Genomic DNA, 23,043 nt, shown 5'->3' on the forward strand with positions numbered 1-23,043 from the left:
GCAAAAAGTGGTCACTACTATACGTGTAGCACATTTCTTAACCAGCATGAATTCCTAACCACCAAATATCTATAAGGCGAGCACAATTGCCCCTGGTCTTTTCATTTAAATTATTCATATTGTGATGCCACATGCAGTTTGCCAATAAAATGAGAAAAATATTTCAAAGCCTCATCACAAAAGTTTGAACATGTTGAAAAGCGTGAATCTTGGTGTGCTGAGAATAAGAATAGAGTAATAGAAAGAGCTCTTTCCAAACTAAAACCACCTTATTGACCTACCCAGATTTGGCATGGCTTCCCCAACCTAGGTACATCAGTATAATTATTACTGGGCCTAAATTGATATGACCATCACTAGTACCTCTGGATGAGGTGATACAAAGCACTGGTTACTCAGGATGAACTACCACGGTAATCTCCTTCTTGAGGGAAATGGTCAACACGAGCCCACTCCGCGTTTGTCGTTCTTGGCTTGCCTCGTCCCTTGATCAGTCCATCTCATGTAACTTGGATGTCATCCATTTATTCAAGGTGTAGATATTCAGTCATTGGTTGTTTGAGCGAGAACTCCCAACAGAATCGAAAAAATGGAGAGCCTGGATGAAAAGAGGACACGCAGGAGATTTTAACTTTTTTTCGAGAACTTTTGCTTCTAAAAATGTTGAACCTTGTTTTTCCCAGTAATATATTTCTCCCTTTGGTATGGTAAATCTAGTTGAGAAGGATTATGCATTTGCATATCTCGCACCTGTATTGAAACTCACTGAGGGCTCCAAAATGTCTTGCGGCAACCAAATATGAATTTTATCACAAAATTTATCACAAAAACTATTGCTCTCATAGGTTATATTGCCTTTGAAGATTGGTGAATTTTCAATTTGAGATTATCCAAGTATGGCACACTTATTTCTTTACTAGTCTGTGGCAGTGGCACTATGCAATAATTTATTGCTGCAACCTCGTTAGTCGATAATCATGACTGTAGATTCCACGCTGTGGATCCAACATTAGAAGCTTTGTTTTATTACGTTCTAAGATAGAAGCTGGTTTCTCCATGACATAAATAACTGTAGTTTATGCTTGGGACAATGATTATGAAAGCAACAAGAGCATAAACTAGTAAACAGTTGATAAAAATTCTGTCACCGGTCTTTTTATCAGCAGCTCTTTTTCAGGTACTTGATCAATGAATGCCAGAATGGCCTTTGTCCACAGCCAGATTGCCATAAATAGAGATGGAATATACTGTTTTTCCATTCTTCGGTGTCCTCATCGGGACATCTATGATCGATGTTACCCTTGAGAACTTGATAGTATAATCCTACTTGTCAATATTGCAACCAATCTTAATACTTGTCAATATTTCATCAGTTTTATCATCCTGCTAACTTATTGATTGCGTAGGGCAGAGCTCTGATGCTTTATAAAGTAAGGTTGAAATTGTTGATTTTGACAGTCGAAATCTTTGTGTCAATCTCTCAAGTCTGGTAATCGATAATTAAGAGGTTGCACATTATTTATAACTCCATCTTTGACTTCAACCTTGAGAGTAAGTTACGGTCGTCTTGCGACAATTACGTTGCAACTAGACATGCTAGATTGATTAACTTCCTCATGTTGATAAGCTACATGTACCTGTAAAAGAATTTATCTAATTTCTTGTTGGACCTGTCTGTACATAAAGTGGAAATCATGAGGTCAAAATGCCGGCTTATGACTTGAAATACGACTTTATGGCCAAGGGCCAACTTGGGCATGAGATATTTTGGTTTTTTTTTTACAAAAACGGCTTCCAGCAGTACCGTAAATTCCCCAAACAGGATTAATGAAAACTCTATGAGCTGTAATAAACAATGCACTAGAACAGGGTGTTACCTTAGGCCTGCCTGAAATTCGCAACAGGCCCCCAAACTGCCTTCCAACACTGGTGAAAATTGTTATCAGAGAACGGCATCAGTGTAATACTACCAGTGGCGGCTCATGGTGTCAAGTTGGCACATTATCCTCCTGGCCAGGTAAATGACACCCCCAAGTTGTCTCTTTAATAACAAGTTCAAGTAGAAATTTCAAAAAAAAAATTGTTATTTAGACAATGTCAGATAAATGTGATTTATCAGAAAAAAAAGTTCATCAGTTTGATTAAACTGAAGACTGTAATGCAGGCATTGAGGTCGGAGTGGGTGTGCAACCTATGTCCTATCTTGCTGCTTTGTCAGGTGGTGGGATTTTTTTTCTCTCTACGATTTTGGTATTTTTTTAGTCTCTTCCCTGACGACTATAAAAGTGGCAAATATTGTAGCCGCCTATAAGAATGAACGGAAACGAATGTCCATCCCAGTGGAGTCATTGTCCTATTGAGTTCCAATCACTGCATGATAATCTAGTTGCATTATTGACAGTCTGGATGACAATGTCAACTTTCCAAGGTTATGAACAATCAATATTGTCCCCACAAGAATATGTTGTGTCCCGATTAAGACAATGGTAATTGGCTGCATCAGAACTGTCAACTAGCCTTCATGCTGTTAATGGCCACTGCCTTTTTATTTCCGCTTGTTGCACCTTGGAAGAGTGCAGAACTTGTGATCAGAAGGTACTTTCAATGGCTAACTGTAGTGCAATATGTGCGCTCCTTGGCCTTTACAGGAAGGTTTCTGGATAAGGTTGGGGAATGGATGTAGCACCCTGGAGAATGAATTCCCCTGATGGCCGATAATCTTATCAGGCCTTCCAACTTACCGAGCAGACTGCCTTGGATAGTGCTTCTTGAGGCCTTGGAGAATGGCTCACAAGAAAAATCGTGCTCAAAGAACCTTATTACCAGATGAACACATCTTTCGTTGAAAGACCCCAAAAACACAGTTTTTCTAACTATATTGAATAAATTTTTCTTTCCCGGGACAGGCAAGCTCGGCAAACTGGAAGGGCTGATAAGATTCTCAGCAATCTGGGGAATTGATTCTCCAGCATTGTCAAGGGTGATGTAAAGCATTTTGAAACTGTACTTGTACAGTATAAAAAACTTATATTTCCTGCACAGATAAAACTCTTGAGATTGTCGAGATGAAATGGTATTGGTATTGACAAGCGAGATAATGATATCAAGTTTTCAAGAAGAAAAAAATAATAAAAACATCTGTCGACTAGATATTTACTACCAGGATAATCAATATGGCTAATCTGTATTCCCACGATTAGCGTCTAAAATATCAAACAAGATATTGCCTTTCAACAAACCACATAACAGGCCTATGTTGGAATTTTTAAATCATGTGATACTCATAAAAATAGTGTGTTGTACTCTACTTCCACCTCTTGACTACCGCCGACCGCTATCAAATACACGTGTTAACCGCCGACCGCTATAGTGGTCGCAATCAAATACACGTGTTTACTGCCGACTGCTATAATGGTCGCAATCAAATACACGTGTTTACCGCCGACCGCTATAGTGGTCGCAATCAAATACACGTGTTTACCGCCGACCGCAATAGTGGTCACAATCAAATACATGTGTTTACTGCCAACTGCTATAATGGTCGCAATCAAATACATGTGTTTACCGCCGACCGCTATAGTGGTCGCAATCAAATACACGTGTTTACCGCCGACCGCTATAATGGTCGCAATCAAATACACGTGTTTACCGCCGACCGCTTGAGCGGTGGCTATAATAGACCTTTGCGTGTATTGTTTGATATGATCTGGCTCAGCTCTACTGGTGAATAATCATGCAGGCATGTCGTCTGCTACCCACCAACTTGTACTACGTCGTACAGATGGCGCTGGGTTGGCGGCGAAGACGGGGGTTTTGCCAGATGCACTAATACCAAAAAGGTCCAGTTTGGAAAGGTTCGAACGGCCCGGTACTCAAGAGGTTAAACAGGACATTTAGTACATCATTTGTTTGTATTCCCTCACAAATCAGATCGTTATCTCCGGTAAATATGGCATGTAAGTGGAATCGCTGGAGTGATAATCATTCCCTGGTGTTCTCATCAGGACATAGTTGATTCATCAAAAGCTTGGGAAGTTTACCTAGGTGGAGCCAAGGAGGCCATTCACATCAGGTCTTTCAAGCCCACACTCAACTAGGACAGAGAATGATACAACGTCGTCACAGTTTAAAACATCTTGACACTCTAGGCTTAGAGCTCGCATAGTCCCTTTAAAAGGGTACGCCGTTCGTAATCACTTGTGGTCCGGTTAATGTTGAAATTTATATTTAGTATGTATTTTTGCAATTGGACATTTTAAAATTCAAAGGCATATTAACAATTTTTAACTAACGGCGTAGGCCTGCCTGTTCGAAATGTTGAAATTTCCACCAAATCTAAAAAACCTGATAACTATTCCAGCGTGACGGTTATCAAATATGTTTTTTCTTGTATGATGTGACAAGTTGACAGCAAATATGATATAATTGGGTTTTTTCCAATAATCAACGAGTGGCATTTTCGTCAGTTTTTGACAGGAGACGATGTCATTGCGCTGACAATGGTTCAACTATTCTGCATTTCCTGGCGTTTCCTTTCACCAGACACGGAGTAACAAAATCCAAATTTAGCCAATGGCATTTTCAAAGTTAAGGGATATGTATTAAGGATTCACTTTTGTTAAAAAAATATTTTTATTTAATGATCCAAAATAAAATAAAACCCCAGAGGACTGTTATTTTCTATCGATCCAAGCATGTGAACACCCAGCTGTGCCAATTAAAGCAGAGGGATCTTTGGTGATATTATGAGCCTAGCATTTGTGCCACTTGAAGTGGGCCTCAAGGCCCAGTTCGGCCTCAGTATGTAACATACATGCGTAGTTGTGCAATTGTCAATTTCATTGGTTCGAATTCTTGGCAATGTGGCGGAAAAATAGGGCTTACTGGACTTTGCGCAACGAAACGAGCGAAATGGGGGAGCGACCATTATGTTTTACCCCGGTACTCTAGCCTGAACATTTGTTCGGACCTCGATCGAAGAAGGTACGACAAACAATTAATTAATCAAACCCTTATGAGGTTCATTCATTTGAAGTAGAGAGGGTAACGTACATTGTATACACAAATCAAACACACACGCAGTGCTTGCATGCATTGCAGAGAACGACTTTTGAGTGATGACCCACACCCACCCAGGCAGCTGAAACACATGTCTTGTTGGACATGCCTACCGATTTACTAAATAAAAGCATAACTTCATCACACTTTTCGGGGTTGAAAATGTACTCACGTAAATTACCAAAATTACATGCCAAATTCGCACATGACCTGTTATTTCTCAAAGCTTGGAAGCTCAAATGTCTGAATGTAATGTATGCGCGTAATGTATACTCTCAGCAAGCGAATAGTTGTGATCGTCGGTTTTTGATATGAATCGTTTCCTGTATGGCCGTTACAAGCCGTTGTCTGAATATGGTGTGAACCTGTTTACCGTTCAATGCTGCTCCCTGTGACGCTGTACCCGCAAATGTTCAATGAAAAAAATGCTGGATAATGACTTACACGGCTTGTTCGCATCGTAAACATAGTGGTACCCGGGTAAACTGTCTTTGCGTTTGGCCTAATTTTACAACGATTACTCCCCATGTAACCACGATCTAGGATGGACAGGCTGTGTATTATGAATAGGAAAAGTCACCTAGGGACCGTTGCGGAGAATACTTTTTTGGCGAAATATTGCGCAAAGTCCAGTAAGCCGAAAAATAGCCGTGATTCCTCGATGTGTCACAGCCTAAAGTATCTTGACACAGAAGGTTCAGAAATTGCACAGTCTGATTATCAATGTTGCCTGTTAAAATGAAATAAAATCCCAGAGGACAGTTATCCTCTATCGATCGGAGCGTGTGAACACCAGCTGTGCCAATTAAAGCTACAACAGATTCAGGAATGGTTAACAATTCATTTCCTCTCAGATAATAATCAAATGCCACATTACTGGGATTCAAGATTTGTTGCATTCTGGCCCTTCAAGAGTAATTAATGAATTGGTTAAGAGGGGATGAAGAGGGGGTGGGGGTTGTCCCGAGTTAGGATAGTGGATAACACCTTTGAGAATGGTGGATAACACTGTGTGGGAATTCTGCCAGATTCTGGTAATCTCCTCTGGATGAACCTTGTTATCAACATAATGACAACTTTAACGAGAATACAGCTATTTCTCAGGGGCTAATCATTGATTCCCCAAGACTGTAATTTGTCACTGGAAATGACCCTGACAGATGTTGGGATCACATCTCTAAGATAGTGCAGAAATCATGATCTATTTAACCCTAACCCTACAATCCTCACCATCGCAGTCGCCCCCGTAATTTGACACAATGACAGCTATTATCAGAATACCACTATTTCTCAAGGTTGATCACTGATGTAATTTCTTAGTAGAAAATACCCTGACAAGTGTTTCTATCACATCCCTTACATCATGTAGAAGGTACAGTGTTGCAGGAATCGTCATCTACTGCCCTTTCGGTTACAATTAGCCTAGTATTTGTTAGTATTTGATATAATAGTCGGATATTGTAACCCAAAGAAACAAGGAAGTACTGACTACAAAGGTCTGTCGTTTCGTTAAGTCCAGAGCTAATTCATCTATGCACACACACAAATAATCTTCTTTACTTAGTTAAATAAGGAGCGGGATTTTTAAAAAAAATCGTTGATGAGATATACTTTATACATACCTAGTTGTTTGTAGTTCTTCGCAAGGGTTGCAAAATGTCTGTATTAACAGCTTTGAATATAGCTACAGTAGAACCTCCCTTAGCAGACACCTCTATTGAGGACAACCTCTCTATAAAGGAAAGTTTTGGTTCCAGATAGGTTGTTTCCATTTAACTTGACCACTCTAATCAGGACACCTCTCTATTAAGGACAGCACTTGTCAGTCCCGAGAGTGTCCTTAATAGAGAGGTTCGACTGTATTTCTTAAGGCCCATCACCTTGACATAACCGGACTAAAGAAAACTGATAGGATTGCATTTCTGTAGAAAGGTGCAGCACTGCAGAAGTCGTCATCTACTACCCTACCATTCGTAATCAGCCCAGTATATGAATGACAGCTTTTAACAGACTATAGCTATTTCTCAAGGCCAATTATTCATATCCGAGGACTGTGATTTGTCATTAGAAATGACCCTAACAGATGCTCGGATGGCATCTCTAAGATACCGCAGAAAGGTTAAGTGCTGGGGAAATCATCTGATGATCAGATTCTTGGAGTCGTTATTACTGGAGGGGGGGGGGCAGGTGATTGTAGTAGTTGGACCTGGTTGTAGGATGATTTTAATCGCCTTATGACTAAAGGGCCGTTTAGACGCTTTCCAAAAAGACCGCATAAGACCGCTTTCCGATCTGATCCGATCGAACCCCATTCCAGACCGGATGTGGTCTCATTTTAATGTACCCGTTTAGACGCTCAACAGCAATGAGGACTGATGTGGACTAATTTCTTTTGGTTCCACCAATAATCCGCAGGATGTCGCGCTGGTGTCACCGATTTAGCGCCACAATGCGGGTTATAGTGGTACTAGGCAAGCTCGTTCTTATGGTAGCTGCTGTCTAGCTTCCGCTGAATGGATTGATCGCTCCAAATATGTATGAGATCGAAAACAACCGTGTCCGTGAACTTATCCTTCACCATATTGGAGTAATGAAAATAAGCCAAGAGAAAATACTATAAAACTGACAATCCAAACGACATTAATTCCCGCGAAAATACACGTGTTTATAATGAAAGGAAGTATTGCCGAAGTACCAAATCCAATACGCATGCGTGTAGGTAAACAAAATTAGTCCAGATGAGACCGCATTAGGTCCGATCACGTTTAGACGACCAAATTTGATCCGGATGCATGCGGATGCATGCGGATTAGCCCCGATGGAACCAGCAAAAGAGGTAGACTACTTGAAGACCCGATGGGACCACATGAGACCCGATCGGTTTGCGTTTACACCAGGGAAATTTAGACCGCATTTGGATTCGATCGGATCTCATCGGGCCTTTTTTCTGTCTTCTAAACGGCCCTTAAGACTAATCATCTCAGGGGTCTTTATTTGCATGCAAGCCAGATTAGCAAGGTTTAGTCGTAAGATGTTGGCCTTCGATTAGTTATGTGACATCAGGTAAAGGGAACTGTTTAGGGTTGGTTATCGTTGATATGATTTGGGAGGGTGGATTGTCAGCTTGTATTGATGTGTGCCACTCAAGTTTGTAACTTACATGCAAGTCAGAAAGTGGGGACTTGCGATTGATTTCTTGTCCCCGGACTTGCTAATCAATAGAATATGGGAGGGAACCGTTTAGGGCTGGTTATCGTTGATATGATTGGGGAGGGTGGATTTTCAGCTTGTATTGATGTGTGCCACACATGATTGTAACTTACATGCACGTCAGAAAGTGGGGACTTGCGATTGATTTCTAGAATTTTTTTAGAATTCTTGTCTCAAATGGCTTTGAAATTCATTGTTCTAACATCAGGCCAACCTTTTGACACCTTGGATTTAAAGTCCTTAAGGTGGCTGTTGGATCTGTTTATTTTAAAGCCTAATATGAGAATCCGGGTTCAAAACCAATTTTTATCACGCTATAATTTTCATGACCTGTCATGTTGTGCATGTAGCCAACAGCTCGTTTTATTGGTAAATAAATAATTCATAAGAGGCTTATCGTGAGCCAATTTTAATTAAAAAAATCTTGTCAAAAACATGTCAAGATTGTTTAGCATAAGGCATGTCTATGTCACAGACAGATTACAGTTTTGTAGTATTGGCCAGATTAGAATACATGTGGTTTGTTGTCTCCCGACTTTCAGGTCGGTGTAAAGTCTTGACAGATGTTGAATGAAATAGTTTTATCAATCAAAATTGCCTGAAGTGTGATTGTTTCATTGTATTCAATTGAAATTTTTATTGTTTGTCCAACAACTTTGTCCAAATAATAATTTAACTGTGATGAAACTTTGACAACCTGAATTGAAATTTGACACAATGTACATTTAAAGCATTATCTATTCGACATAAACCTTAAAACTGCCGCATCACCAACAAGCTGAACACCTCACACTTCCTATCCACAAAAAAAGCCACAGAAGGAATGAGATTGATTTTTGTAGGACACCTCATCAGCGTTGCCACACTTGAATAATCATCCATCAGTTTATATCGATAATCTCAATGTAGTTCACGTGGAAACATCAAAGAAAGGTTTGCTGGATCACACAAGATTGATATCCGGTATTTCGTGTCGGCAGGTCTGATATCCGGTTTACCGTGTTCTGTTAGATCAATTAATGGATGGTCACTTTAATATCATGCGGTCATGGTCATTTTTGGTAAGAACTACATGACACTTGTAATAAGAATATTAAAGAAAGACATATAAGTCAAGATTATAAAAGTGCTGATTTATCTAATTGTATAGTTCATGGTTATAACATCAAAGAAAGGTTTACACAAGATTGATATCCGATATGTTGTGTCAACAGGTCTAATATCCGGTTTACCTTGTTCTCTCAGATCAATCAGTGCAACTGTCACTGTATCACAGGGCCATGCGTGGTCCTTTCAGGGCCCCGCAGAATAGAGAATGTTCCTATGACTTGTGACAATTATTGCTGCATTAGGCAATGAAAAGACTGGTAAACCAGTAACCGTTGGTTCTGATATTGATGCATGTTCCACCTGACCAATTCATTGCATTAACCTGTGATGACAAATGCAAACAAGAGATTTTGGTCTCATGTGATAGCTGTCAGAGTTTGCTGTCACAAAAATCTCATTTCCTTTGTCCTGTCACAAGATGATTTGACCCATAACAAATTACATTACTCGCTGCAGATATACAATGAAGTCATTTCATGCAGGTTTTGTACTTGACCACAACAAAATGAAATTAACCCTTTAACTGCCACCATCACCGAATTGCGACGAGCATCTTAATGTTATTAAACATTGACATGATTGAGTTTCATTGAAAAGATTGTCTGCTACGTAGTTTTACCACCTACAGATAGATGGCGTGCAGGTAGTAGATCGTTTCTGTAGCGGTTTCGAGGAATCTAACTCTTCTCTGTTCCAGCGACAGTCTTTTGAGTTGAACAGGTGATGCAAATTAGAAAAAATATTCGGCCGTTAAGGAGTTTAACATCTCTGCACAAGATCAGCATTTGGGCAATCTGATTTGGGAATTTTTTCATTTCAAATTGAAATAAGAATTAGGTTTGTTGCGACTTCACGCTCTCGGTGCTTACTGTTCTTTTTATGTCCAAATTGAGAAATAGGATTGTGAATTCTGTCCCACCTAGATTAGACCAGTTCCTGTGTGCGTTCAATGTATTATTTCTGTATGTAGATTATAAAGTCAGGATGGTTGACTCAAATTGAAATGAGGTAGTAATACAAAAGGTTATGGCACTCATCTGAGGACTGGGATCAGGAACAATTTCATGTGGCAGAGAAATGAGCGAGATATTGTGGAAACTGTGAAAACGCTACAAAGACTTTTGTTTTTAAATTGGTTTACCGCTCTGAATGTACATGTAGAACGTTACTTTCGGGTTGTTGGCTCTCCTGTAGCCATTGCCAATGTTTTTAATGCAGTTATGACTGGAAAACATGTCTTATCAGTTTTATCTCGTCAACAGTGGGCTGATTTCTCGCTGATGGAAATGTACTTTGCTGACGTTTTCTTCACGATTCTGACGTTTTTTATATGCCCTTAAGCTCAAGCAAAGCCATGGCAACAGAAAGATAAAACACTATCACGAATCTGTGATGTATGGAAGACAATTCACTTCAACAATAAAATAGCCGGATAGCCAATTTCCTGCAAAGTTATACTATAACCAGTTGACAATAAAGTCACAATATCATTTCTCTAGGCTGCTTACAGCATTTCAGTCACCCAAATGGCCGTTTAAGCCAAGCAAACTGAGCAATGGCTCACAAACCCAGAAGATATATTTACTGCACTCCCTCCACCCCAATGACCTTAGTGTAATCACCCCTGAACACCATTCCACAACTACTTGCCATGCAGGCTCAATCCCAAGTCACTAGCCCGCCAACCCCACTCCAGTAATGGCTTTGGTGTAATCTCGCATTCAGCCTCTTGATACCGACCAAGCCCAGTTGCCAAGTCACGAGGCTGCCAAGCCCTAACAGGTATTAACCTCGGTTCCAAATCCCTGAGGACTTCAGTGTAATCTCCTCAGCAATGTTCCTTTGACTCCTACAAGGATTTCACATTATAGATTGGGTGCTTCCAGTGATTGGCAAATAGCCCAATATCACAGTTTGCCTGTCGGGACCCGATCAGTCAATTTGTTCACTATTGCGTTTTCATAATTTCGTTTGCTATGACCGATTATCTCGCCCATTCATTTTGTCAAATGGATGACTTTCCTTTGTTTTTATACTATCGCTATATAAATAATAATATTCAAGGTGACGTTCCTACATTTTTCTTGTTATCTTCCTGACTTTTTGCTTATTTGGAAAATATCAACCATGTTTTCTGAATGGTTGTAATATTTTAGTAATAAAGTATTACCGTGGGGTTAAGGTCCTCGGCCACTACAGGATTTCATCGGATTACTTGCGGTAACATTTCACGTGATCAGGAACCAAGACTTGTACCGTAATTCACCAAATGTGGCATTCCCTGTTGGATAATCAAGACAGCTTGGGTAGACTGAAAATCAAGCTAAGGGCTAGGTCAACCTGAGTGGTCTTGATCAAACGAACAGAGACCTACATGTACAGCGAGGTAGGAATTTCCATTCCAACAGGACTCAATGTGAACTTTTGCCATGCCATCAGATTAAAACCTGCCCATCCTTATTGCGGTCATGCAGGTCCACCAGGTTTAAAGTCAGGTATAAAGTCATCATAATAAAATTTAGATTTAGTTACCATAAACAAAATAAAGTACACCATAAAACACATTTTCGGAAATTTCATAACATTTGGGTGTAACATGAGAGAGTTGCTGTCTAAAATCACAAGGCTCCTGTTATTGGGAAGCCCTATCATTTCATCCAATCCTCGAATCCAGCAAGGCTGCCCCCTGGGTGGTAGACGCTAGCACATTTTGGAGTACAGCTTGCTAATCTAGCACACAAATGTCATGAAACGTTCAGGAAAGGTGGAAAATGTCCTGCTTATTTCGTTTATGACCATTATATTTTATTTTGATGACTTTAAACTTGCTTTAAAACCTGGTGGATGCTGTTTAGGATGACCCCTTGGTTCCGATACTTTCGACAAACTAATTGATGACATGACAGTTGATGATTTCAAAAAGTTGAACAAACCACAAAACTTGAAGAATTGATTTTGGTGCAATAGTTTTTTTAAAGAAAATACTATACATCATATAAAACAGTTTTCACTGGTAGGCAATTGCATCGAGCTACATTGTAACCCATCAATTAAGCAGATTGTCCCTTAGCAATTTAGAGAAAAAAAGTCCATACATTGTCAGAAAACTACACATGAGCACTTTATGTTATACATGTAGTGTCTGATATTCTGAAAACCTCTGGGCCAGATTGTTGTAAGAAATGATTACCTTTACTAATCTAGAAGATTTCCTCTATGAGACCATGACGTTTCATGTAAACACTACTTATGAGTTATTCAAAGAGTTGAAAAAGAGATAAAAAAAATAGGAAAAGCATAATAGTAAATATGACTACTTATGGATAGTAAATAACAGAGTTTATGTTTAGGGTGATAGGAGTCGTGTGGATGAGAAATGGTCCCTAATTGGCACAGTAATTGTTGATTTAGTTCTAAAAATTTGTCTCCTCTTTCTTCCTAACATGATTACTTGCACCCCTGGTGGTGAACCCTCTTGCCGGCGTGATTAAGCTTGGAGTTTGATTTGCTGCACCTGAATAGAAAAGTTTAAATTTAGCATTTTCCTGTTGAATTACTAATTGATTCCCTATAAATCATATGTTGGCAAATTAATGACCGAGTTCTTCGCTATAGTCCTTCTTGTGTATGCAGAGAAGTACTGTAGCCTTTTCGTAACATCATCATGGATGATGCCGCCTTATCAGAAAGCAGTCTTCTTCATCCCATAATAGTTAGGGCAAATACTGATGGTCTAATTAGCCAAAGCAGACTACAGCAAGGGTCTGGGAGCAGCCTTGTCATTTTCGTGATGTTATATGTCATTACATTTCATCTAATGCCATGAAACATTTTGGGACACTTGTCAATTGCCATATTCTGAAAAGAAATGTCCAAGATGAGCACAATGTCCCCCAGACTTTTCAAAATGTGTCCATCACCAGTTTCTTCAACCATGTAGCATGCAATCATTCAGTTTGCAAGTCTTGTGCTTTTTGAAGAATTGGAAGAAAATCAAGACATAATAGCTGTTAGCTACGATTATTCAAGACCAGTTTTGTTAGAAGGTATGGATTGACATTGTCGAGAATGTTAGTAATATTATACACTTGACAGACAAGTAAAGTGTGAAAATACTGGTAGTACTGGTATACTGGTATGAGTTACGAGGAAAGATATGTTGTAATTAGTACATGTATAGTTTTAAAAATATTCATCATGACATGCATTGTCATCAGCTACATGTATGAAACTAATTTTTATTCATAAGTGGTTGATACTAACCTGGGTGTGTCTTTACAGCATCATTATCACAGGTCTCAACAGATGCCCTTTGGGGTACCAGTGCATTTATCATATACCTTTAGTGCATTGCTCTCTTAGACAAGACCACAGAAAAGCAAAATTTCACCCCAAAAGGTCCATTCAAATTCGTCCAAAATCAGGGACAGTCTTTTACGATATAGGAAAGTGATCGGAACCCTTCTTAACATTCAAGTATATGTATTGAAGCAAAATGTGCGAAAATGCCTGATCCGCCCATGCGATAAGAAAATCTGGATCACACGAGAAATAATCTCGTGCATTCTCTTGCGATCCAGACTGACTGTTGAAAGATGTTTTCCACTTTGCAACATTTTCATTGTATCATTACGTTGAAATTCGCTCCGTCGATGATTTTGTAAGACGTGTCGTCGTCCAACTTGACGTCTTCGCGTCACGAGAGATTTATGGTGAAAAAGTGACAAAAGTCAACTTGTAATCGGAATGTTCTTGATATTTCTGGGGATGTGTGGTACATGATAAATAAAAAACTGCATTCGTGCCTAATCCCTGTCATCCAGATCACACTCGATGATTTTCTGGTGCGATCTGGTGACTTGGATCAGCCACTCGTGCTGGTTTCATATTATAGCACAGGATGTGAGCTCTTTGACGGTTCTTTTGCTTATGTCCTTTTCTGTCGAACAAGGTTGTTGGGGACATATCTTGCTAAAAGGCTAAATCCATAAGAGCCCTCTCAAGACCTGAAGTGGCAAGCCACATGAATAGGATAATATCTTCAAAGCCATGTCCTATTTCCAGTTTACTCTATGATTTTCACCTTTGAGTTAATGTTTGCATCGCATTGTTTGATTTCCTGAAGATTAATGAGGTCGGATGAGTAATCCATCTGCTCTTCACCTGCCCTGGTAGGAAACAATCCCAGGTGGATCGAGGAACTAATGGTCAAGCCACGGGGCTCACAACCAGAAGGTCATGGGATCTGCTCCTATAAGAGTGAGAGCAATCAGTGGAGTAATGGTTAGGCCGCTGGGCTCAGAACCTGAAGGTCATGGGTTCAGCTCCGAGAGGAGTTAGAGCAATCAGTGGAGTAATGGTTTGGCGGCCGGGCTCATAACCTGAAGGTCGTGGGTTCGACTCAAGGAAGAGCGCGAGCAATCAGTGAAGTAATGGTTAGGTCGTCTGGCTCATAATCTGAAGGTCGTTGGTTCGACCCATGGAAGAGCGAGAGCAATCAGTGAAGTAATGGTTAGGCCGTCTCGCTCATAATCTGAAGGTCGAGGAATCGACTCATGGAAGAGCGAGAACAATTAGCGAAGTAATGGTAAGGCCTTCATGCTCATAATCTGAAGGTCGTTGGTTCGATTCATGTAAGAGCGAGAGTGATCAGTGAAGTAATGGTTAGGTCATCTGGCTCATAATCTGAAGGTCGTTGTTTTGACCCATGGAAGAGCGAGAGCAATCAGTGAAGTAATGGTTTGGCGACCGGGCTTACAACCTGAATGTTGTGGTTTGTCTCATGGAAGAGTGAGAGCAATCAGTGGAGTAATGGTTTGGCGGACGGGTTCACAACCTGAAGGTTGTGGGTTCTACTCATGGAGGAGCGAGAGCAATCAGTGGAGTAATGGTTTGGCGGCCGGGCTCACAACCTGAAGGTTGTGGTTTGAGTTTGACTCATGGAAGAGCGAGAGCAATCAGTGAACAACCTGAGGGTCATGGGTTCAATCAGTGGAAGAGCACCGGATCAAGTTGCAGGAGGTCCTTTATTTCCCCTGAAAAATGTCAAGGTAGACTGTGTAAAGCCTTATCACGTTTCATGGATATCAGACTATGAACCACCAAATTTTCCCCGGAGTTTCATGTGAAGAAAAAAAATTGATACTATGAACCAGCTAACATTAATAGAGATTTCCAGGATCATTTGATTTATAAAAAAAGTTAATTTGAAAAGCAAAACAACACTTCGTAATCTGCCCAAAAAATTGTGAAAATCAATTTTTTAAAGAAATTTTGGAGTTTGTAGCATTGGTTATTTCATCATGTTCATGGCTTCATCTTCAAATTGATTATTTGCTATTATTAGAAAATTGATATTTTTTCTTGGAAATTGCTTTCGGTTGATTAATTTTTTGTTCAATTGAAAAAGTGACGAAATTAATGAATAGTAGTTTGTTGGAAAATATTTCATGCAAATAGGTTACAGAGCAAAATACAGCGACAGGGATGACAGATTACCCCTGAAAGAGATACACTCTAACACAGATGATTGATTACACTCTAACACATATGACATATTATACTGGCACAGATGACAGGTTAATACACTTGCACAGATGACAGATGACAGAATGACAGATATGTCGAGGAAGGCAATGTGTTGCAAAAGGCTTTTGGTTCCAACTAAATTCAGCTGTAGTGGGTGTGGTCTATATTACTGGGTTGAGGTATTTCACAATAAAAGGTTCCAATCCCATCACCTTTCACAAAAGTCCCTCTGCACTTGCCTATAGTCCCCCTTTAACATTACAGTGACAGCCACTTCAGAGTAAAGGCCTGATTCCTCCAGTTTCCCACTGGTCATTGTCTCCGCAAAACTAATATCGGCCCCAGCAGTTGTTTGGTTTCCATCTGTTAATGATACATCCGCCCTTCAACTGCGCTAGTGAATAAATCAATTACCAAATAACCGCTAGAGCTGAAAGTAGCTTTGCTGTTGTAAAAATGCTCTAGTAGAGCCAGACCTTTACCTAATAACTATTCTGGACCCGTGCCTGGAACCGGTAATTTTCTTTCATGGAAAAAACACACAACCTTTTGGAACTCAATGAGTTTGGTGAGACAGACAAAGGTAAACTGGCCACAACTGAACAACACATAATAGATACCAAGGCAGAGACGATTGTGAGAGAAAGAGAGCACAAGGATTGCTTGCCGTGGAGCTGCCGCGAGCTTAGCTCGGACTTGGGTTTTGGCGAGTGGGGGGAACCATGCTAATCTGGGTTACACTGCTTCGCTCCGAGAGGAAATATTCACCGTTTCTGTTCAGCTTTCTCCAGCGATGCTTCGAGCCGCAGCAGATACTTCGAAGAATTTTACGAAATTTCTGGCCGGCTAGGCAGTAGATGAAAAAGTTTATCGATGAGTTCAAGGTCACTAGCATGTTCGTGAAGGGCATGATGAGTATTGCTTGCGGGCTGTTCGTCATCCAGAGCACCTGGTACACGACCGATGGCGCTTCGCAAATTATGAAAACGGATATGACGGAAATAAGCATACGGTTCACATCCGCTTTTTGTGAATTGGGCGAGACTTTCGCCATTCTTGATCGTTGTTTGTTCGACCGATGTATGATCACCATGAGGTTGATATTTAGAATAACTAGCAATAAAAGTGGTCCGACTACAATAAAGATGAAGTAGAGCACTATCCCATAGAATATTCGGTACGTCGGCGATTTTGAGAATTTTTCGTTCTCAATGTTGACAATGCTTGTAGTGTTTGTACATGCATCAAATTGTTCTTCGACGGACGATGCAAAAAATCTTGGGATGTTGAATAAAATTGCTCCAATGACAACAAATGTTACTGTAATTCGCATGTTTTTTATTGTCGATATCCGATTTGATTTTAAGGGGAATCGAATCGCAATAAAACGATCCACTGTCACTGTTACAGTAATCCAATTGCGTGCAGTTTGCGCCATTAGGCCCAGTGGATACAAGTAGGGGAGGATGTACGGAAATACTTCGTGATATTCCTCAAAAACGTTGAGGTATGGCTTGATTGAGAATAACGTTTGAAACATCATGCATCCGCAGAGAAACAGTGTGTCCGCCAACGCCAGGCATTGTAGTAGAAAATGCGTCGTTGACCAATTCTTATCTTTGTGAAGCACAACAAAACTAAGCATATTTCCTATAAAGCCGATTAGAATCATAATTCCCACTATCACAACGTCGACAATGAAACGCGACACGTGCCACCACGCCGGCGGAAATCCAGCCGAATCTCCTTCAGTCTCGTTACCCGTATCCTCCATGCTAGAGTCCTCACATACAATCACATTTTGGATAACGTATCCGCCTCCGGTCTCGTTTGCAAGCTGGATATCCATTGTTTAAAAATCACCGGTGTTTTAAGAATTACTCCTGTAGGACTACAAAAAATCACAACATTATATCCATAGATTTCCACGCACGTTTACATGTATTTGTCAGATAACAACAACTAGAATATTTTATACTATTTAGATAAAATGTCATTGAATTCCTTGCCTACTTATTCAATTCCTTGTATTCCACCATACATTGAATATCACAGACGATGAATTTCAAATCGGTAATAAATTCCTCATAAGCAACTATTAAAAAACCCTTGAAGAATTTCAAATCCTAATTACTCCACTCACTCTAGCAAGTTTTTAAATTTTTGAGGAGATTTTCTCGATCAAATTCGTTTAATTCCCCCACCTTGGGAATTCAATTATCTCCTTAGATTTCAATTAATTGGTTCTTTAATGAAAAGACGTCAGCTCAGATGGTGAACGGTGAAAGGGTTTTTTACCAATCTATTCATACGGTTGGTGGTCGATTTGATTCTCCTTCTTACAACAGCATACACATGTAGCAAAAAGAACTTAATTACTTCTTAATTAGAGATATGATACATGTAGCTGTCATTAATTAAGAGAATCTTTCCTTCTTTGCATAAAGACATTCACTAATGATTTGTAATTTTGTTTGCATACATCTGTTAGTGTTGGATTGAAAGCTACTCAGATTTGAACAATAGGTGATATCTGGTTGTATGAATATGTCATATCTTTTGTTTACACTGATTCTTCCCTATGTTACCTGAGGCATCCCTCCATATAATGTTTGTATTTCTTTGATTACGTTGTGCTTGGAGTATTCCTTAGGTTATCCAGCTGTGCAGCAATTAGGTTCTAAGATGTTGAACACACCAAAGGTCTGTGTCTGAATTCAATAATCACACCAATAATCCAATGGTTCCGTTAATAATATCCTATCATCCAACTTCGTGACCCAAGAGTATTGTTTTCCCTCACGATATATCCAGCCTTGTCATCAGAAGCCTATCAAGTCAGCGGCTTATTGCCATGCTAGACAAAATCTCGATGGGACTGCTAATCCAATATCCTGCTGAGACACAGGACATTTTCAGCTTGATTCATTATGATGATGCCTGTGCTATGACCAGATTTGGACCTGTTTCTCAGTAGTTGTAATCTGAAAAGGGAAAAAGTGAATCACATTTTAGAAATTGAAAATACTGACTGATACAATGAGAGGAAGCTTCTCGCGCTGCACTGTAAATTTAGAATTTATCAGGATGAAATTCACCAACTCAGACGTTTGGTTTCTTAACACCTTTCTGTGGACAGGTCATCGTTTGAAGCACTTCGTCATCGTAGAGTCTTCCGGAGGATGTTAAGGAGCAGCTACTCTCTTAAAGGTGACCTGAAATGCTTTTATTAAAATTCTAACTTGGGGTATAAAACTATAGGGCATAACATGAGAAACACAAGTGTGAAAACCGCATAAAAATCAAACTACTCATCTTAAAGTTATAGCAGTTTGTAATTCAAACATTCCAGGTGGTGCAGGAAGAACAAATTAATGATGTACATTGTGCTGTACTGAAATAAAGTTTTGATAGTTTCATGCTTATATTTTAATTACCTTGTCACAGGTATGAGCTTTTAGGGAACAGGTAAATGTGCAATTTTAAAATATAGGCATGAAACTCTAAAAAACTTTATTTCAGTACAGCACAATCTACATCATCAGTTTGTCCTTCCTGCACCACCTGGAATGTTTGAATTTTCTACCTGCCATAACCTGAAGATGGGTAGTTTGCTCTTTATGCGGTTTTCACCACTGTGCTTGTTATCTTATGCCCTATCATTTTTTCCCTAAGGTAAAGAGTGTTGCAGGTGACCTTTAAGGCTAAGTTGAAAGGATTCACGTTGTCATGGTTCATTATAAAATATGACACGACATGACCTGAGGGTGGAATATCATGAAAAGCATGTAGCCCGTTCTTTGGAATTGCCAAATCAATCTTCATGTCATTAATGACAAAAGAAAAATGGCATGTTTTCATGTGAAAATGTTAACCTATAAACCCAGCCTGATGGGAAAGAAATACAAAAATCCAGTGGTAATGGAGAAATGGTTACCATTTTCAACCAGTCATCTATTAATGGCAGTAAACATAAGAAAAATGCATATCATCAAGAATTGATAAATTCTTTATGATATATTCTTTATCAATTCATGGCACCATGCATAACTGAAATAGTGTATGGAAGTACAGAGCACACAATAATATGATATACCGTATATATCATTAAAATCCGACAAATAAATTGAAATTTAAGTTTATCACCTGTTTTTAACCAATCTTTGTTCAGTGTGTGAGATTCTGGTTCACAGACCAGTTGCATGAAGATAGATGTGGTATAGGCCTAATCTTTAAAAAAAGTCTTCACTGCGAAGAATCAATTCCCAGCTTGCCGAGAATCAGGCAGGCCTTCAAACTTGCTGCGCTGTCCTGGGAAAGTAGAAAGGTTTTTCGATCAGTAATATTGAAAAAGCTGTGTTGCTGGAGTCTTCCAATGGCGTAGTTTTGTTTTCATCTTGTCATTAGGTTCGGTAAACCATGGTTTTTATCAGAAATAGAGAAAAACTGCACTGCAGGTTTGTACTGTATGTGGAAAGAAAGCAAATTACAGAGTATCCATTTTGTGTGTGAACTACAGAGTATATATAACCCTATGGTTCATTTACCTCAAAAGTCAGTGCATATGATCAGAGGACACAGGATATTTCAGTGAATTTACCAATGAGCATTACCATTTCACTGTTTTTCAGGATTTTTCCAGGTCTCTACATGAGCCAGGGCAGGCTGCTCGATAAATTGGAAGGCCTGACTTGAATACACATGATTGAAATATAAGGTTCTTGGTCAGTTGGGGAACTGATTCTCCAGGGTGAACTTGCTCTCTTTGACAGCTCATACAATGATGACCTCCATGTAGGCCTAATTGTTCCAAAAAAGCATTGTTCTTTTACTAGGGTAATTAGCTGCTGACCTAAAAATCATCTGAGGAAATGTTAAAATTGTTGAGTTGAAATAGCAGAGTATTCTTCAAGCTAAAAGGCCCAGTTTACCTGTAAATGTTAACAACATGTGGGCCATTGGAACATTAGAATACCCTTCAATTAATCGTATGGTATTCATTCATATTCTGACAATTCAAACTCAAACCATGTCTGTCAAATTTTATATGGACACACTGGGCCTTTATAGAATTGGATTTTAAGATTTTATTCAAATTGCGTTACTTTTCTTCAAAGATATTTATGCATGTAACTGTTAGGGTTCAAATTCACTTGTTCATTTTCCCAAATGATATTGTGAATATCCGCTTATCAGAAAATGAAAGAAAATAATTCCTTTGGGGTTTGATATTACTTGTTTTGATTTGATCAAATTTCGTTTTTTGTGACATTTTGTCATGGCCTTACAATGGTTGTCTGACTGCTGCTCAAAAGTGCTCTAAACCTTTTTGTTAACTTTGGAATCATGATTTAATTATTACTTCCCGGTTTAACTTTTCTCTTGATAAAGATGGTCAGCTGAGGTTAATCTGTTGTTGGCTCACCGTAAGGGGAGTCTATACGATAGCGCTGTGTCCGTCGTCGTCGTCGTCGTCGTCGTCGTCGTCGTCGTCGTCGTCGTCGTCGTATCCTAACAGTGGCACGTTTCTTAACTGCTAGGGCTATGAACTTGAAACTTTGTACACAGAATGCCCTAGGTCAGCTGACCTCTGAGACTGATTTTCGGTCCGATCTGATTCTCTGTTTGGCCACCAGGGGGCCAAATGTCGATATCTAAAAAGTGTGATATCTCGCTTATTAGTGACTTGTTTTCGATAAAACTTTTGTTGTAGGTACTCATAGCAAATATACATTTTATATTATACGGGTTTTTAATTTGACCTTGTTTTCAAGGTCACAGAGGTCATATGGCGTAAATTGGCCATTAGAGTGTAAACTATGGCACATTTCTTAACCACTAAAGCTATGAACTTGAAACTTGGTACATATAACCCCCTATATCACATAGCCTCTGGTGCTGAATTTTGGTTTGATCTGATTCTCCACTTTGCCACCAGGGGGCCAAAAGTGGATATCTAAAAAGTGTGATATCTCGCTTATAAGTGACTTGTTTTCGATAAAATTTTTATGGTAGGTACTCTTAGGAAGAATACATCACATATCTTACGGGTTTTCAATTTGACCTACTTTTCAAGGTCACAGAGGTCATATGGCGTAAATTGGCCGTTAGAGTGTAAACTATGGCACATTTCTTAACCACTAAAGCTATGAACTTGAAACTTGGTACATATAACCCCCTATATCACATAGCCTCTGGTGCTGAATTTTGGTTTGATCTGATTCTCCACTTTGCCACCAGGGGGCCAAAAGTGGATATCTAAAAAGTGTGATATCTCGCTTATAAGTGACTTGTTTTCGATAAAATTTTTATGGTAGGTACTCTTAGGAAGAATACATCACATGTCTTACGGGTTTTCAATTTGACCTACTTTTCAAGGTCACAGAGGTCATATGGCGTAAATTGGCCGTTAGAGTGTAAACTATGGCACGTTTCTTAACCAGTAAAGCTATGAACTTGAAACTTGGTGCATATAACCCCCTACATCAGATAACCTTTGATGCCGAATTTTGGCCTGATCTGATTCTTTATTCGGCCACCAGGGGGCCATAATGGAAAAAGGAAGAAGTGCAATATCTTGCTTATTTGAGTGAATTGTTTTCGATAAAATTTTTATGGCAGGGACTTCTAGCAAGGATACACCACATGTCCTACGATTTTTGGATTTGACCTCCTTTTCTAGGTCACAGAGGTCAAATGGCGTAAATTGGCCATTAGAGTGTAACTATGGCACGTTTCTTAACTGCTGAAGCTATGAACTTGAAAGTTGGTACATGTAACCCCCTACATCAGATAATCTCTGACACCGAATTTTGGCCTGATCTGATTTTTGATTTGGCCACCAGGGAGTCAAAACTGAAAAAGTAGGACATGCAATATCTCGCTTATTAATGACTTTTTTTCGATGAATTTTTTATTGCAGGGACTCTTAGCAATCACACGATATTGATCTTGTTGATGTCATAGACAATTATTGGTTGGATCATAAACTTATATATACTGCCCTGTCTTATTACTTGACATCAATACACATCTAAAAAAAGTCTTCATGCCTGATTGTGCTCACCATATTCACCTCTAAACTAAGCATGATCCTGCCTACTAAAAGATGTATACGGTGAGCACAATGGCCCCTGG

General features: G+C 39.5%; 2 protein-coding genes across 2 annotated transcripts in view; one reads left to right on the forward strand and one right to left on the reverse strand.

Moving 5' to 3' along the window:
• Nucleotides 1–17,839, reverse strand: part of LOC135496345 (FMRFamide receptor-like) — a 35,696-nt gene extending 17,857 nt beyond the window's left edge. Inside the window, exon 1 of the mRNA XM_064785624.1 lies at nucleotides 16,675–17,839. Within this exon, the coding sequence (XP_064641694.1) occupies nucleotides 16,675–17,755 (1,081 nt within the window). The 5' untranslated portion in view covers nucleotides 17,756–17,839. The remainder of the gene's footprint in view (nucleotides 1–16,674) is intronic.
• The window catches only part of LOC135495682 (cleavage and polyadenylation specificity factor subunit 1-like), a 226,941-nt gene that overhangs the window by 58,721 nt on the left and 145,177 nt on the right, over nucleotides 1–23,043 (forward strand). The gene's annotated exons all lie outside the window — the stretch shown is intronic.

This window comes from Lineus longissimus, chromosome 11, assembly GCF_910592395.1.
Source record: "Lineus longissimus chromosome 11, tnLinLong1.2, whole genome shotgun sequence".
Taxonomy (NCBI): Eukaryota; Metazoa; Nemertea; class Pilidiophora; order Heteronemertea; family Lineidae; genus Lineus; species Lineus longissimus.